Source organism: Protopterus annectens, chromosome 2.part0 (assembly GCF_019279795.1).
Source record: "Protopterus annectens isolate FY-2018-M chromosome 2.part0, PAN1.0, whole genome shotgun sequence".
In the NCBI taxonomy this organism is placed as follows: domain Eukaryota; kingdom Metazoa; phylum Chordata; order Ceratodontiformes; family Protopteridae; genus Protopterus; species Protopterus annectens.
Window position 1 is genome coordinate 624,919,955 of NC_056728.1, and position 17,417 is coordinate 624,937,371.

The window sequence follows — 17,417 nt, forward strand, 5'->3', positions numbered from 1 at the left end:
GTCTTAATCCCACTGTTTTTATTGTGCATTAAATTTGCAAGCATACAATTCTCATCCAGCTGTCTTTGAGCATCCACACCTTGAGCCATGTAGTCAACATCTGTCTTTCTCTTCTTTTTTCCTACAGTAATGTTCTTCAATCCTTCCACCTTCAATCTTGATTTCTTCCTTTTCACCTGCCTGTTGCCTCTTTTTTCTACCTTATCATTTGGAAAAATTATGCTTTTTTCTGTAGACTGAAGGTTTTCTGATAGAAAAATGTTATCTTTCCTTGTAATCTGTGTGTTACATAACAAAGCAGTGTCCTTTTTAATACATATTCTCTTTACTTTACAGAGTCCCGCGGTGGTGGTGCTGCGGTAGCATTGTCGCCTCACAGTTAGATGTTGCCCGTTCGATTCTCAGTTAGAGCGTCTTCTGTGTGTCAACATGCGTGAATGGGCATTCCTTCATTGAAGGTTGTGCGTTAGGCCCGGCAAGCCAGCACGTGAAAGTCTACTGCCAATCATTAGCGGATCGGACTTCCGCTGTGGCGATCCCTAACCGGGAAAAGCCGAAAGACACAACAACAACATTCTCTTTACTTTACAGACATTTATCAGTTTCTTTTTCTTTCTTGTTATTTGTTGTGAATGTCTTTCTTTTTTGTTTCCTTCTCAACACTCTGAATCCTCAGATTGGTGAATACTTGCATCCAAAATTTCAAAATTGTCAGGGGCTTCATCTTGTTTCATCAGGGTTGAATGATCTTTACAGACAATAGACACATTGTTTCCTAAATGTGTTCTATTTGTTCTTTGCCTAACATTATTTATCTCACCAGTCCAGTCATTAATATATGTAACAACAGTTCTCCAAGCCATGCCAATTGCACAAGTGCAATCATCATCAGTAAGTCTAGCTTTACTTCTAATAGTGGTAAGCAAATCATTCAACTTTTGGCATGAGGAACACAGATCACCAGTGTTATCAGCTGTTACCTTTAAATATGCATAGTATTTATTATACTGTACAAGATATTTGTGCTTTAGCAAATCATTAACGGCATACTCATTTAAGGAATCCATATTCAGCTTCAATCAAATAAAAAAAAAGAAAAAAATAACCAAAATCACTAACCACAGAAGAGAACTTAAATCAACTTCTATGAGAAAAAGCACACAAGCAATATACAACTAAATATTAAAGTAAGTATAGTAAAGTTGTTGTTCTGACCATGCAAGTTCTGAAAATCGGACAAAAGCTGTAATTCCTTTACTCACTATCACTTGCAGTTGCACTTCTTTTTAACAGTAAAGGTCAATAAATTGCAAACCAAGATAGGATTGTTTAGATAAACTCTGTATTGTCCTCTCTGCAATCCATGTGACCTTGGCCCCTTGGGATGGCTAGAGTTTGCATGTCTAAAACCTATCCCTTTCGAACAACCACAGTAAAGATTAAAGGTAAATCAACAACATATAAATCAAAGTAAATCTCCTTGTCTACAAGCTATCCCTTCCTTCCTACAAACAGTGAAAAACAGAACTAAAAAAATTAAATATAAATTCAAATAATACTTCTATTAGCAGTCAACTCCACAGTAAATCACAAACCAAGATAGGATTGTTTAGATAAGCTCTGGTATCATAAATGAAAGCAATAATTATTTCGAAGAAAAAGGACATTCTGTCATTTTAAATATAACAACAAAAAAAGATTTTACAAGTGCAGAGAGATATGCAGGCACTTCAGATGCTGTTATTTTCTTGCCTTTAATTCAATATATAAAGATGACTATGCATCTTTCTTTTGCAGGCATTTTTTTAAGAAAATTTAGAATTATTTGTAGGTATAGTCAAGTTAAAGTCAAAGTAGCCATTAAAAATTTGATAAACTGCAATATTTGCAGACCAATCAATTTAAAATAGAAGTGTAGTTATTATTTCTCCTTAAAGAACACAATACAAAAGCCATAAAAGCCTAAATAAATTCTGTTTTTATGACTGCATGCCTGAAAAAATGTGAATTTCTATTTTGTTTAAAAGTGATGTTTTCATTATTTCTAAATGTTGTGGCATAATAATTACATTTTTTTAATTAAAACTCAAAATGCAGCTGTTTCTTTGCATTTCAAGCTATGAACATGGACAAAGGTGACTTTTAAGCAATTGCCTCAATATAATTAATATTTTTTTTTCAGAATATGTTAAGCAATTTTGGAGAGATAGCCCTTTATATAATACAGTCAAAAACATTCAGTAGTTTGTGACAGCCTGATTAAAAATCATTAGTTGTAAAGGAGTTAAAGGTACTAAAACTGCAGAATTGCTGAGATAAACTGAGTTGTTGACATTTTTGACTTGAGTGCATACTCCATTCACCTATACTGACTATTACTAAGGGTATTGGCTGGATACATGCACTACATGGATACATTTATTTGTCAGCATTGAAATTTGTTTTAAAATTACAAGGCCTGGGCCATGCACCATTCAGAAACATTATTATGGTATATAACAGATATAGCTTTGCAGCATGTATTGGGTGCATACAGTCAGAAATGCAGTGAATGGATTTTTTTATTGGTGTTGCACTTGAAATACAAGTGCAGTTTAGCAATCCCACATCTGCATTTATATTGTGCTTCATTTTGCAATTGCAGTTGTGATATGGAATATGTGCCACTTAGCTTCACAATGTGGAGAGTTTCTGGTGGGGCAATGAACTGCATATGGTTAGCATGAGAAGTTTTTTGAGTGACTTTAATTTGCATTTCACTGCACTTATTGCTCAAGACTGTTGAGCAGTTTTATTGCCAGTCCAAATAACCAGCAATAAAACTGTCATGCTGACAGATGTGCTGCATCTAGTGGAACTTCTAAAACAGGGAAATGCTCCACTGTCCTTATAGATACCTTGTCTTTAGACATTTGATTAGCTGCAGCTTCCAGAAAGTCAACATTAACGATTAGTCATCAAGCTAACAACAGAACTGTAGCACCAGTCAGCAGAGCTGAACCTTGACCTAAACATGAAAAGGAAACTGTGTAGGTTTACATCAGGGCCTAGTATAGCCCTATTGCTGAATGATGCATAAGCATGACTACTGCATACTAGAAAACAAACATTTTATTTGTACTTGAAAAAAAACAAAAAAAGAAATGTATATTGTACACTAGTCAAGTGGCTGTTTGTTGCTAGTGCGTCTGATGTGCATAGACTGAGTGATATCAGCTTACTATGCCATAATTTACCAGCAATTAGAAATACTAGCAAACTACAATATATTTACATCTATTTTGTAGATAAATGCATGATATAATACCAACTTGTCTCTGCAAAGAGTGGAGAATGTTGAATTCATTTGTAACTAGATAGATTACATCAACAGGTGCAGCATGATAAAAAAGCATTCCTCATACACCACTTCAGTTCATTATTTAATTATAATATGAAAGAGGTGACATTCTGTCATTCCTGGAATCTGATTCTCTGTGTGGTGATTCTTATAGATATAAAATATAGAATTCCATACCTGGAAAGAAGTGTTAATTAGTCAAATCAAATCAAGAAACAAATCATTGATTTTGACCCCTCCATCAAGCATGCCACTGTAATACATCCCACAACAAATTTGAAGGCATCAAAAAGTAAAATAATCCAGAAGTTAAAAGCAATTAAAAATGAACACACCTGGAAGAAAATAATATCCCACTCCCAATGCATGCAGAAAGAGTAAACAGCAATAGAAAAATGTCAACAGAGCATAAAAATGGATGTCAAATAGAAGGGAGTTAAGAAAGTGCACATCACATTAGCACATCTTTCTTATGTGCATGCTTAATGCAATACATTAGTGGACTAAACTACATTTCACAAATAAAAAAAGTTTTAAGCATTAATTTATTGAAATTTATGTTATTTTTAATAAATTAACTTATTGAGAATGATGAATATATTCATTTCAACATAGTCAAAATGGGAAAAGGGGTTGATGATGGATGGATGGATGGATGGATGGATGGATGGATGGATGGATGGATGGATGGATCCTACCCTGGGCTTCACTCCTAGAGATAAGCTATGCCACTGTGGCCAAATCCATCATTTCACACATTCCACCAAGATTTATTACTTAAATCAGCTACCTTTCTAGGATGCTAAGTCACCAAAGTTCATAATTTACCATCATTTTTGTATCATTTTGTCCATGTTTCATGTTCCTAGACTCCCTTAGGAACATCTATTTAAATGACTTCCCTGGTAAGCATCCTGTGAGATCTAACCCCATGCAGAATAAATTTGTATCTAGCACATTTCATGTGTTAAGAAAATGATTTTGAAATGGTGAGAAAGTCTTGATAAAAGATACCAGTAAGGTCAAGTAACTGCATAGCACAAAAATCTTTATTTGAATAATTTCCATGCCTTTTCTAGACTGACACCCTCCCATCCATAACATATCCTTAGACTGCAGTTTACTAAGATTCTGATCATGGTGTACCTAATGTTGTCACTATCTATAGGCCAGATCAGGAATGTGATACTAGCTGCTGTTACCAGAGGTTTACCACATATCTTGCATCACAGTAATAGTAGCATTCAGTATGTTACTTAAACAATATTACAGTGTAGGATGAAACAAATAAATAAATATCCTCTTTAGCATTTACTTCTCAGAGGTCAAAGCTACTGTTAAGGGGTTTGTTTTGACCATGTTTGCAGATGGCATCAAAACCACGGACTAAAACTTAATGACAAGAAATGTAGAATCATATCATTCAGCAAGCATGACTTCCCTTGAAGCTATCACACTGAGAACAGCCCCCTCTGAAAACTGATCACATATTTAGAGACCTGAGGACCTATGTTGACAACTAATTGCATGTCCATTATTGTAAGGAAGTCCTTTTGATTGTGTAGCTTGTATCAAAAGGTATGGTATGTCCATATCCAGGGATTTAATTTTTCCACTGTACTTGTCACTCATTAGGCCAATCATTGAGTAGAATGCACCTTTCAATATGTACCTGTTCAAGCACTTGTCACAACTGGAATACCCACAGCATTTTTTCATCTAAAACATCAGGGGCCTAAATCATAAAAGCTATGCAAATAATCTCAAAGCCTGGACTCTCTCCTCAGTATCATATGGGCTATTGAGAGTCATCATTGCATATAGAGCCTCAACATACCCTATTCTATCAGAATTATTACACATTCACAAGGTCAATGGTGTCACAAACACCTATTAAAGGGACCTAAATCTTTTTTGCAGCAGTAATGGAACATACCAGAGGGACTGGTACTCGTATTGAACTGTCTCCCACTCCACGTTAAGTAGAGTACTTCACTTACTCTACTCAAATGTAATATGGAAGAATGGATGGGTAAATGAAAATTTACCCCTGATTTAGCACTATTGGCCCTCAAGGATAAGGGAAACATGTAATTACCTCAACATATATTTATTTTGCATGTCTTTGGATATTCGTATCACAAGATACAACAGCTAATATCTACAGTGGGAATGCAATGGTAAGCTTCTTAAGATCCTTGTAGATCAGTAATTTAGTAAGTACCTATGCACCTACATTTCTACACAGCATAATAGCAAACTCTCCTGCATCTGGATATGTATATATGCATATTTTATGAGATATATTAAATCTATATATTTTTGTTTACATGTAAACTTAAACAATTTCTAGTAGAAGAATTGGATGTTTTGAATTTTATGGCCTGAGGTGCAAAAACTGCTCAACAATTTATGTGTAAATTAACAGTACCAGTATCAGTGACTGTTAGCCAGTAGTTGACACTGACTCATTTACACTGTCAGTGTCTTATCAGGTTGCAAGTTCAAATCTGAAGCTGTATGATCAGAAAAATGCGTGTTCTATTCACCCCATCAGGCTCTTGTAATACAATTCCATTACTGAAACTGTATAGTATTACTTTGAGAAGCATTCCAGACCTGCCATCCTTGGGAAGAACTGTTGTACTAAGTTGTCATTTGCCCGTTCTAATGGTAGTTCAACCAGATGATAAAAGTTCTGTAGTTCTTAATCAGTGAAGACCAGAAGAATTTTCTTTGGGTTCTGGTTTAAAGTTCTCCACGTTGTTCTTTTCACAATAAGTATTCGCTAAAATTAAATCTAAAAACTTAATTTGTCCTTAAGCTTTGCCTTCATCCAGTAACATACAATAAGATTATAAGGCAGCTGACCACATATTTTAATAAAAATATTAATAGTCACATGTTATAGTATGACATAAAGCTGCCCTTTTATTCGGTTAATATGAATACTCTAACTTTGCGGGTCTTATACATAGTTACATATTTCATATTGTAAAAATAATCATATGTTTATTCGATACTACTCATAGAACAGTTCTAGTTTCACTTCGATACCATTCTTCTTCCCCAAAAACATAGAATCATACCAAGATGAGACCGGCTAGATGTTTTAATAATAACAATACTAAGAGGCAAGTATGCCGTCATTTTGTTCCATTTCTATCAAAGGTGCCACTTCATTGACCTTTAAATATATTTATGAGTTCAATATTTCCAAAATAATCATAACCTTTGCTTAAAGCATTTCATAAAGCAGTCCCAGCTTTATATGGACATCCTCCCTCAGAAATATATAATCACATCAAGGTGTGGCTGAATGGATACTTTAAGGATAACAATACTGATAGGTGAAGATATTGTCATTTTATTCAGTTCATATCAGCAGTGAAATCTCTTTGATTCTTAACCATATTTCATATTCAGTATTTCCAACATAATCTTAATCTTTATTCAAGGGAATTCGTAGAACAGTTGTTCCATATTTATTTGGTCACCATTTTCCTTTACTAATGATATTCAGCACTAGTCTGTAAGAGGGCTTTACTTTCACATGCTTGCTATGTTTCACCAGCCCATTAATTCTAATAATGATTCTCCACAAATCTGGCTAAGGCTGCAAAAGCTTAGGAGTGTACTCACTCAGCATACAAGGAGGAGCAAGTCACTGCACCCCCTTCCGCTTTCAGCATTCAGGCCTTGTCTTCATTACCTCATGTTCTTATTCCATAACCTGTTATTATCATCTAACCAAGGAATACCATTCAGACAACCTTCCCATCGTTATTCATATGCGGGGGAGTCAGCCCTCTATAACCAGCAAAAGGAAGACATCACCCTCACCCCACACCTTAGCAAGAATATCCACCAACCAGGCTGAATTCCAAATTCCTGAAGAATTGCAATCCCTAACCTTTCTTTAATTCTGCCTTACTGTCCCCTTTATCCTTACCCATGCTGCCCCCCTCCCCTCACTCTCACACTGCAGACTGATATACATAATAAATAGGTTCAAGCCCAGGTCTTTGAATGAGCACCATCTGGCATCTGCCAGCTCAGATACTTAAATTTCAGATCCTGAGGCCAGCACCATAACCACTCACCTTATCTGCCTTAGCCATCCTATTATTTATACATCTCCTAACCTTCTCAATCACCCTAATACTGTTAGACTTCCTCCAGACTAATGTAGTTTTGATCAGGTACCACCCAATAACTGATTGTCAAATCTTATCTTTTAACAATGGCATATTTTCTCAATGTAGTTGAAAACAAAGCAGTTTTAGCCATTCCCCTTTAAAGTACTACATCCTTGTTTGGGAAAAGCTCTGCAAAGCTGCTAGATTAAGAAGTGCAGTTGTAGCCACCTCATTCCTCTCATGCCCCCCCCCCCACAGTATTCAGACGTCCTGTGTGCCTAAACAAATCTGAGTACCATTGACACAGATGTTGGTCTCCCTCTTATTCCAAAACACATAGGAATGACCAAGTGGATAAAATGTGGAACCTGATCCAAAATAAACACAACTGTCAGTAGCAGCATTAGCTCACCCTTCCTTATCCCTTATCCTTGAACATTTCCACTATCACTCTTAGACATACTTAGTCTAAATCTCACTATAACTCACACTAACATATAATCTTCTGGAATATACTGGAGGAACACCCATCTATCCATGCAATAAATAACTTATACCAACACCATGAAGCTACCCTGAATGAATGGGCAGATTACCAGGTTATATCTGTTTCAGAGTGTCTCAAGGCTGTTGTCAGAGAAGTTCAAACTACTGCATCCACAGCTTTCCTCCCAAGAGCCCTGCAAATACACACACACACACACACACACACACACACACACACACACACACACACACACACACACACACACACACACACAAAATGGACTACCACTTCTAGCATTGCCATGCAACTTGTGAAGGGTAGCTGCACATTGTAAGCTCTACCTCCCCCTTCTTCAGCGTTATGTGATGCCCCCTCATCAAATGTTCTACCTTATTAACCCTTAGCCATACTTATTACAACATGATGCCTCAATATCACTAGATCCCAAAAGACTGACCTTCTGACCCACCAATAAACACTGGCCAACAGACTGCTTATCTGAAATGCTCTCCAGTAAAGAAAAACTGTCAACACTTTTACGGTAGCACAAGAGCTGTAATCCTTGCTGATACAATACAAAGCTTGTGGTAATGTGAGCATCAACGTCAGACCTAATGGTTATCTTTTGTCCACTTTTGTCAGTCCTGTAATCTAGCTCATCTTTTCAATAACCTGTCTACTGCCCAACATTTAGTGATGTCGACTAAACTCTGCAGTTGTAATGCAAGCCAAAGCCTGGCCAGATGAAGCCTGATTGTTCTAACCACATCTCCGTCTTGCCATGTGTATGCTAAGTATTTTACAAGCACTCCCAACAAAAGACTCCTGTGTTGTTGAGGCACTATGTACTCAAAAAAGCCCCAAATGATCTCTATAGTCCATAGCAGGACTTCCAAGTTGTCAGTTCCTATGAACATATTATAAACAGGCTGATTTGATAGGTCCCTGTGGTATGCTTATTTGCTGCATGTCCATCTCTAGAGCAGTGCTCTGAACTTGTGTAACTGCAAATGAGATAAACCCCCATATCTATGTCTATAATTAATAATAAGCAGAAAAGGCAAATTGATCTTCAAGCTCTGTAACAACAACTGCCTTAACAAGGCCTGTGCTGTACCTAATTTTGATGCCATCTTGTTTAGTGCATAAATTGCCATCTTATTATTTCAGTGCAGTACAACCTTTTTGTTAGCTATGTTTGTATCCCAAATTACTGTTGGCACACAGATTGTCACCAACTCTAGGAAAGCAAAGCTTTGTAATATTTCTTAATTTTCTGGATGCAACTTTTCAGCCGTAGACCTCATACCATCAATCTTGTTGTATCCATATATAGTTGCCAGTCATTGCTAAAATGATTTGCCATTGTAATCTTTCAGACATGTTATCCAGATACATAACTTCATCCTAACTTGAATCATCACTCACATGTTATGCTATTTTATTATTTTCAGCAGATTAGATAGTGATCTAGTGAATATTTTCCTCTAGACCACAACCATGTGTGTGAAATTTAGCAATCCCAATAGGAATTGAACATTTCCTACCGGATCATCTCTTCTTTCAAGCTTTCACTCCTTTCTTTTATAGTCCTCATCTTATACCGGTGAAACCTAAAGGAATGGGAAGACCACATCAATTTCTAGGCATACAAAAGTTACTTTAGTAGTAGGTCTTCCAATTTTCCTTTATTACTCTGTATTAATTCTGGAAGGATTTATTGCCAATCCTGGTGAATGCCTTGCCACTTTCTATAAGAAGAAAATCATTCAAGATATGTATCACTCTTTAGGCAGGATAAGTTGAATTCCATATCCAAAGAAGGGCGGTGTTGAACTGCTCAGAAGTTGCACATTATTGATCAACCCATGGCCATGGTATTATTAAAGTACTATTTCACACTGAGCTGCAGTCCTAACAACTGCCAGTCTAGGTGCCAAATAGGAAATGACCAGAATGTTGCCTTCATATTCAGTTAGCTATGTATAGCTTATTCACAGCCCACATAATCCTGATCATATCCTCTAGAGATGCAAATTGAACGTTAGCTGTCTTCCTAACAGTGATATAATTTACTAACTCACATCTTTCATACAAAAATGGCAGATCAGTCAGTACTTCCCTAGCCTCTCCTTGATAACCAAGGCTAGTGGGTAGATTTTCAAAATGCTCAAAGGGGGGAACCTCATTTGGATCTGCCATGCTACAGCCCATCACCTCCTTGTCAATAAGCCTCCAGGCCACTGCTTCCTTATCTGTTTCTGATATCAAGTTACTGCATGCTATTCCTTTCACCTGACAAATAGCCTGCAGCACGCAGCACGAAAACACTGTACAGGCCAGTGATCTGTCTCCTTATCTGTGTAACTCTTTAATATGTCCCATTCTGTGTAACTCCTTAACATGTCCCATAGTAGCCTCCAACTGACACTGGTATTGATATCAGATATCTGCATGCGTCTGAGAAAAAAGCCTCCATACCACTTTAGAAAGAACCACTTCTTCTATCTCTTGTGTTATTCACAAAACAGCTTCATCCCTTCCTGCTGCTCCACTGCTTGCTTTCAGAAACCCATGCCCCTTCCTTCTTAACACAACTAAAATCTGGAAGACTCCCCCTAACATGTTTAAGAAACATGCAAACCGTCAGGTTTCCAGTTGCATTTTTCAATGTTGAAAGACCAACAAGGCTTCCCAATCCCTTTCACATCTTCAGTGCCTCCCTGCCACCTGTCCTTTGTCTATCTAAATTCCATCCCAGTATTAGAATGTCTGAAGTTACACATTTTTGTCATTCACAACCCTTTGTTGAAACTGCTAGTCATATAGGAGCCACACGTGGTGACCCCTCATTTGTTGCATTTCTAATATAATGAGGAATCATGACAGTGTCAGAAGAGTCTGTTCCATTTTTTTCTCTAGTTATCCCCATCAAATAAATAAAATGCAAAATCCAGTCTTCCAGTGTCCTACCCCAAACCCTGCCTGGCCTGCATTTGTCTAGTGCTGCCAAGGCTACTAAAAGATTTGTAGCAGTAGGATCCCCCTGCTTCACTATCTGCTGGACTTCATTTGGATCCCAAACATCAACTTCTTCCTGCAATATTCTTTCCACATTAATCTGTGACATGCACAGTAAAATGTGATCTTACTGTCAGGTCTCTACTACTAGGTTTTTGATATGAGCCTGTGTAGTGTATAGCCCCTCAGCTGGCCAGAACACTGCCAGCTTCTCTCCCCATTCAGACCAAAGGCTCAAAGTGAAGAATGTAGATGAACCTGAATCCCTGTAGCTCACCAAGAAAGCAATGCCTAAACCTTTGCTCCTTGTCCCAGGCCTTCAAATCCACTTTGGTCTTGAGTCCTTCTACTCCTGCCAAGGCCAGCAATTCCATGCAAGATTTTATATGCCCATCCAGTCTGTTTCATAATAAACATTTCCTGTAGCCCAAACTGCCTGCACTATGAATTTTCTGTCTGCAGTCTATTAGGTCTGGGATCTCCCACTAGATGTTCCAGCAGTACTGTCAGCAACATTGTCTTAGATGTCACATTCATAGCTGTCTTCTAGCTTTTGACTGCCTGCTTCACTTTACTGCAATGCCTTCTGAAAATGGTACCTTGCATTCTGATATATCTCTGCCAACAATTCTGCTTCCTGAACTGTAAAGATGTTATATCTTCCCTCAAGGTCACCCTTGTCCTCCATCGGCACTGTTGTGAATCTAGTGAAATGCTAAGAAGCATTTCAAAAAACACATATGCTCTAGTATTGATCTTTTTTGTAATTTATTATAATACCTTCTTGGAAAAAGAAGACAGCATAACAGTAAAGCAATGTGGAGGGGGCAGTCTGAGGAGGTGACATCTGCAACTCATCCAAACAGACCCCCTCCCCCCACCTCTATGTCTATAACTAATCTTGTGCTGTATATGATCCTTTCCCGAATTTATTTCTACAATCTATCAGACAGAAAGTGAAGTTGCAGTAACTAGATGAGTAAAACCCTTATCGTGGAGGATCCCAGATCTGATAGGCTAACAGCAGAAACCTCATAGTTGCTGGAAGATGCAACACGTTTTTCAAACATACACAGCCATGATGCTTCTAGCTCTTCAGCCCAACCGTATTGGATGACAAATAAGGCCTAGCATCCATAGCTGCCATCCAGGTAAGCTACTTGCCACCCTATGCCCTGATGCCTTATCTGATATCATAGCAAAGATTGTTATTGTGCTGGTCAAAAGTGTGGCTACGGTGGGTCGAAGGGGTCAATTGCCCCAGGTGTAATGTTTTAGGGAGAGCTGTGAGATGATCCCAATAATTTTTTAATGCATACCGGCTTTCAAAAGCCAGTATTGCATTTGCAGACAAAGTTGACAGCTGTAGAGCTGCCTGTATGAACTAGTTTTCTGGACTAATCCTTGTGACTAGGTAGTTAGACACAGTTAAGTTTCATACCAACTCCATGACGTCTAAAGAGAAAGATAACCAAAGACTATCAATGTCAAGGTCACAGTTTGCTAGAGTTTAAAACATTTTGTTTTTAACTAAATCCCGGGCACTGTAGCTCTTCATGCAGAATATGAACTGTAACAACTGCTTTTTGGGGGGTGCGGCACAACTTCATTGGACTGACACCGGGCACTGGATGAACCGGCTACTTCTCTGGTTCTGGTGTAACATGCCATCTACAATGGTCATTCTTTGTTCTTTTTTACTGTTTTTTAATATCAAGCAATTCAACTAAAACACTCTAAAGCCATATGATTACATATATAATCCCTTCCCATACTTCAGGCCTTACCACAGGTTCCACTCTAGACCTTAACTTTCTCCGTCTTCCTGCTTAATATCATCCGGCAGGGTGATGTGAGTAGTTATACCTAAAGCCTCTGGATCTCTTCACCTTGCAGGGTCCCATGAGAAAGGGGCCTGCTTTTCTTTGTGCCTCTGGTTGCATTCCCCAGAACCCAGCACCCCTTCCTGGCTCATTCCTTCCCCTTCCAGACCCAGACTGACACTGATCCCTCTCTTCACTTGTTAGAATGGTCCATACCTCCAAGCCTATCAGCGAGCCACAAACCTGAAGGGGGAGGGGAGAGCAGGACAATTCAGTCTGTTACCAAACTGTCTTTTTGTCAACCTGCTGTTACTCAATTAGCAAATAAAGAAATAAATACTACATATGCTGTAAAAGACAAAATAGATCAGACATCTATCATTTAAGTGACCAATTCAGATTAGATAGTGGGCGTTTTTAATTTAGGCTCTGTCTGCAGTCACTCATTACCTTCTCACATCCTTCTTATTTTCATATACCATCTTAATAGTTCTACTTTTTAGCTGCAGTTTTTTAAATGTGCTTGCATCATTTTTTTCTTCCCACCAGCAATGATACAGTTGTGCTGATAATATATTAACTCATTATAAGTGATGACTTGGCACTGTCAAGTGCTTGTCTATAAATGCCATGTTATGACAATAGGTCAAAGTACAATCTATACCTTAACAACTGTGTTATATGAACTTCCCCATAACACAGTACAATGTAGATTTTATGTTCTGCTTATTAAAGAGGGTGGGCTCTTTCTGCAAAAAATATTTTAAGCTATAGCAGTAGTTTCCGTTTTTTAATCTGGAAGCTATACATTCTGATTTACAAATCAATAATGTTCAAACTGTTTGGAGATTCATTTTAGTTCTCTTCTAAACAGCCAGAATTAAATTTACTGGGCATGTGCATGTATTTGATTAAAGGCTGTGGTACTGTTACTTGTCTCTTCTAAACTTCCATACTGCTGTTTACTTTAACGTTCTCTGTAAACGTGCAGTGTGTTTGTGTTTACTGGTGTTTTCTAAGCTGCAAGTTTTTTTTATTTAATCCTTTTATCATTTCAGGCAGATAACGCCGATGCCAGCATATTGTGGACTAGTTACATCGAAACTGTCCTCAGGGTAAGAAGCTTGCAAATCCATGTATATAATTTCTCCTTGTTTATTTAAATAAATACATTTCCTTGCTTTATCAGCTATGCTACCTGCAAAAGGTATAATCAAGTAAAATAATTTTGAGTTTCCGAGTTTTTTTCTGTCGTAACTTTTTATTTATTTCCATTTGTTAACTAGGGAAATGTATTGGTGCCATAGGCCTTTTCCAGTATCAGCCTTGTTAAGTGACTTATTCAAAGTGACACAGTAGGCAAACAGAGGCAGAGGGACTCAAACCCTGGACTACAGGGAGCAGTAGCAGCGTATAGTCTTAAACCCCTGCACTAACTGCCAGCTGCTTACCTGGTAGCACCTTACCCTTCTGTTGATTTTTTTTTTCTTTTTTTACCTTTAGCACACAGTTTTTTACTTTACTATATATATATATATACAAAAGAGCTAAGCATTCAGAAAAAAATGCATTTTATGAACAGCACTAAGACAAATGAACAAGCTTCATTTTTCACCTTTTCTGGACTAATATTTATGACTTGGTAGTTAGACAGAATTAGATAATTTACATATTAACTCCATCAGGTCTAAAGGGAGAAATGACCAAACACAGGTCAGTGTCAAGGTCACAGTTTTTCATTATTTTTCTAAAAACTGGCACATATTACTGACCTGGTTTATGTAGCCTAGTATCTCAGTTTTGGCAATATTCATCCAACATGGCTACTTGGCATCTGCTAGAAAAACAGAGTGTATACTTTGGAAGTTATTCTGTTCCTTGTCCTAGGATATCCTTGCTCCCCACATCTTACTGCCACTCAAGCTTGTACCTGCACCCAGATCATTAACAACATTACAGAATGGTATCACGCTTTTTTACCACTGTGTCTAAAAACGGGAAAGCATCAAGAATGTCTAGTTGGACTAGGTACAAAGGAATGGCTGTTTGTACTATGCCCAGTACTCATGCCATGTATATAAAGACATGCGAGTGCGAGCTTGCGTGCATGCACACACACACACACACACACACACACACACACACACACACACACACACACACACACACACACACACATGCTATGGGCACACGGTCACCCTTAAATATGACTACATATATGTATGTAATATGATTCCATATATGTGTGCAAATGTGACTGTGTGTGTGTGTGTGTGTGTGTGTGTGTGTGTGTGTGTGTGTGTGTGTGTGTGTGTGTGTGTGCGCGCGCACGCTTGCACATGTGTCTTATGAAACAAAAATTAAAAGAAAACAGTCTGTTCCTGTTTAGCATATCTTAGCATGATGCAGCTTTACAGTCCATACAGCTCACAGCTTCTATGTAATGACCTACTGGAAACAAATATGGTCAGAAGGAGCATGGAAATGTCATGGGGACAGGGGATGTGCAACAAAAAGACAATTTTAAAGTAAGGTTGAGGAGGAATGAGGAAACAAAAGAAGTTCAAGATCTCCAGCAGCATCGAACTGGATTGCAGTGTTAATGTAAATAAAAAAATCACTCCTCTGAATTGCTTGATGGGCATTTGTGCACTGAACCCAGACTATAGCAAAAGGTGGTGCACGTGTTCTTCAGTAGAGGGCAGAGCCGTCTGGCAAGGGTACAAATAAACAGCTGGAACCCTTTAAACATTTGTTGTAAAAAAAGAGAGGTTACAAACTAAGAAAAAACGAGTAATTGAAAGCTGGTGTTTGAGCATCCTGTCCCTATGACAGGAGTAGCATCCAAGGACTGAGGAAGCTGTTTGCAATATCATCAAGTGGTTAGACCTCACCTACATGGTACAGTATAAGATGACTCTCTGTAGTATGACAGCAGTTAGAAAAATAATTAAAATATTGCATAAAATCAGTAATTAAAACCTAGACTTGTTCTGCACAGTACAGATTATTAGTGGCAATCAGAGAGGCTTATGTGAATCAGTGTTTGTCCAAGGCAAAGAAAAGCAGTGGTGTCTGGTGGGATTTCTGTTTGAAGATAACTCAATGTTTGTGCTACTATGGCACCAAAAAGCACACTAAGATTCACTTTTGCCTTTTAGTTACTCTCTACCTGTCTACAGCCTTCTCAGAATCCTCAGATCACACCACCCCTTTCACAGGACGACATTTTGGCTTTGGGAAAGCCTGAACAAAATTATAAACTGCAGTGTAACTTGCAAATATGATATTGTAACTTTTGAAATGCTGACTTTCGAAAATGCATACCTTCTAAGACTGGATTCATGTACAAGTTTTTTTAATAATGTGGCATTTCCTTTTCTGTGGTTTTCCCACGGATACACAATCATCTCCTTTGGTCCAGACTGACAATACCCATTGCTTCGTATTTGGCTTTCAGCCTTCTTGTCCCATCCTGCATTTCAGGATAGTTGTAAACCAATTGCATAAGAAAAAACAAAAGGAACTGCTGAAATTACTTAAAACATAGCTTTGCCAGCAGATGAAAACGAATGTAGCCCACACCACAGTTTAGTCCAATGCTCGAGACCAGGTTCAGCACAAACACGTTTATTGAAAAACAGATAATCCAGAAAAGGATTTTCTGATGAAGTCTATTGGGAACGAAAACGCAATGTGTTGTTGGTTTTAACAAAAGCGTTCATGGTTGTGGATTATCTGTTTTTCAATAAACGTGTTTGTGCTGAACCTGGTCTCGAGCATTGGACTAAACTGTGGTGTGGGCTACATTCGTTTTCATCTGCTGGCAAAGCTGTGTTTTAAACCAATTGCATACATATTTCCAACATGAATGAACATGAACTAAGTTGTTATGATTCCAAAAAAATGATCAGATGAAGGAAAGATATACACTGAAAAAAGGAAAAATATTATTGCAAAAATATACAAGAAAAGCAGAAACATGCAATGAATATGCACGGTCATCCAGAAAGGTAGTAGGAAATTATATAAGATACAAGGTAAAAGCAGGATTAGTCAGGAAACAAGTGGCTAGAGTCAATAAGCATACAAAACCTGAGAATGGATGGCAAAAATGCAGCAATGTAGAAATTCAGAGTGTGCTCACACAGAGAAATTAGAAGCAGTGCAGAAAATGAAAATTGCAAAACATTCCAAGAATGGAGGGAAAGTTAATTCTGTGTTATACAAACAGAAAATAGAAAAAACTCAGCATACAGAGAGCGAGAAAAAATGTACACCACCACTAGTGCACAAGCACGGAGATTCCTGGACTTTGTCAATACAAATGTCCTTGAACAATTAGAGTATCCACTGGGGGAATAACATCTTGGATCTTGTCCTTACTAATATGGGAGCATCTTGCACCATCCCTTGTGTATCTTCATCATTTGTTAGGTCTGACCTTCTAAATAAAACTGAAACCAGAGATCCCTTTCTCCCAAAGTACCTTTGGAAATTTCTTTAAGACAAACTACCTACTCCTAAGTGATACATTTGCAAGCTTCAAAGCCCCACCAAACATAATTAACGCCACTGAATATGCAGAAATGTACACCACCACACTA

General features: G+C 37.9%; 1 protein-coding gene across 1 annotated transcript in view; it reads left to right on the forward strand.

Annotated features, from left to right (window-relative positions):
- Window positions 1-17,417, forward strand: part of LOC122792765 (signal-transducing adaptor protein 1-like) — a 575,382-nt gene that overhangs the window by 237,055 nt on the left and 320,910 nt on the right. The window contains exon 6 of the mRNA XM_044060337.1: window positions 13,869-13,925. Within this exon, the coding sequence (XP_043916272.1) occupies window positions 13,869-13,925 (57 nt within the window). The remainder of the gene's footprint in view (window positions 1-13,868; window positions 13,926-17,417) is intronic.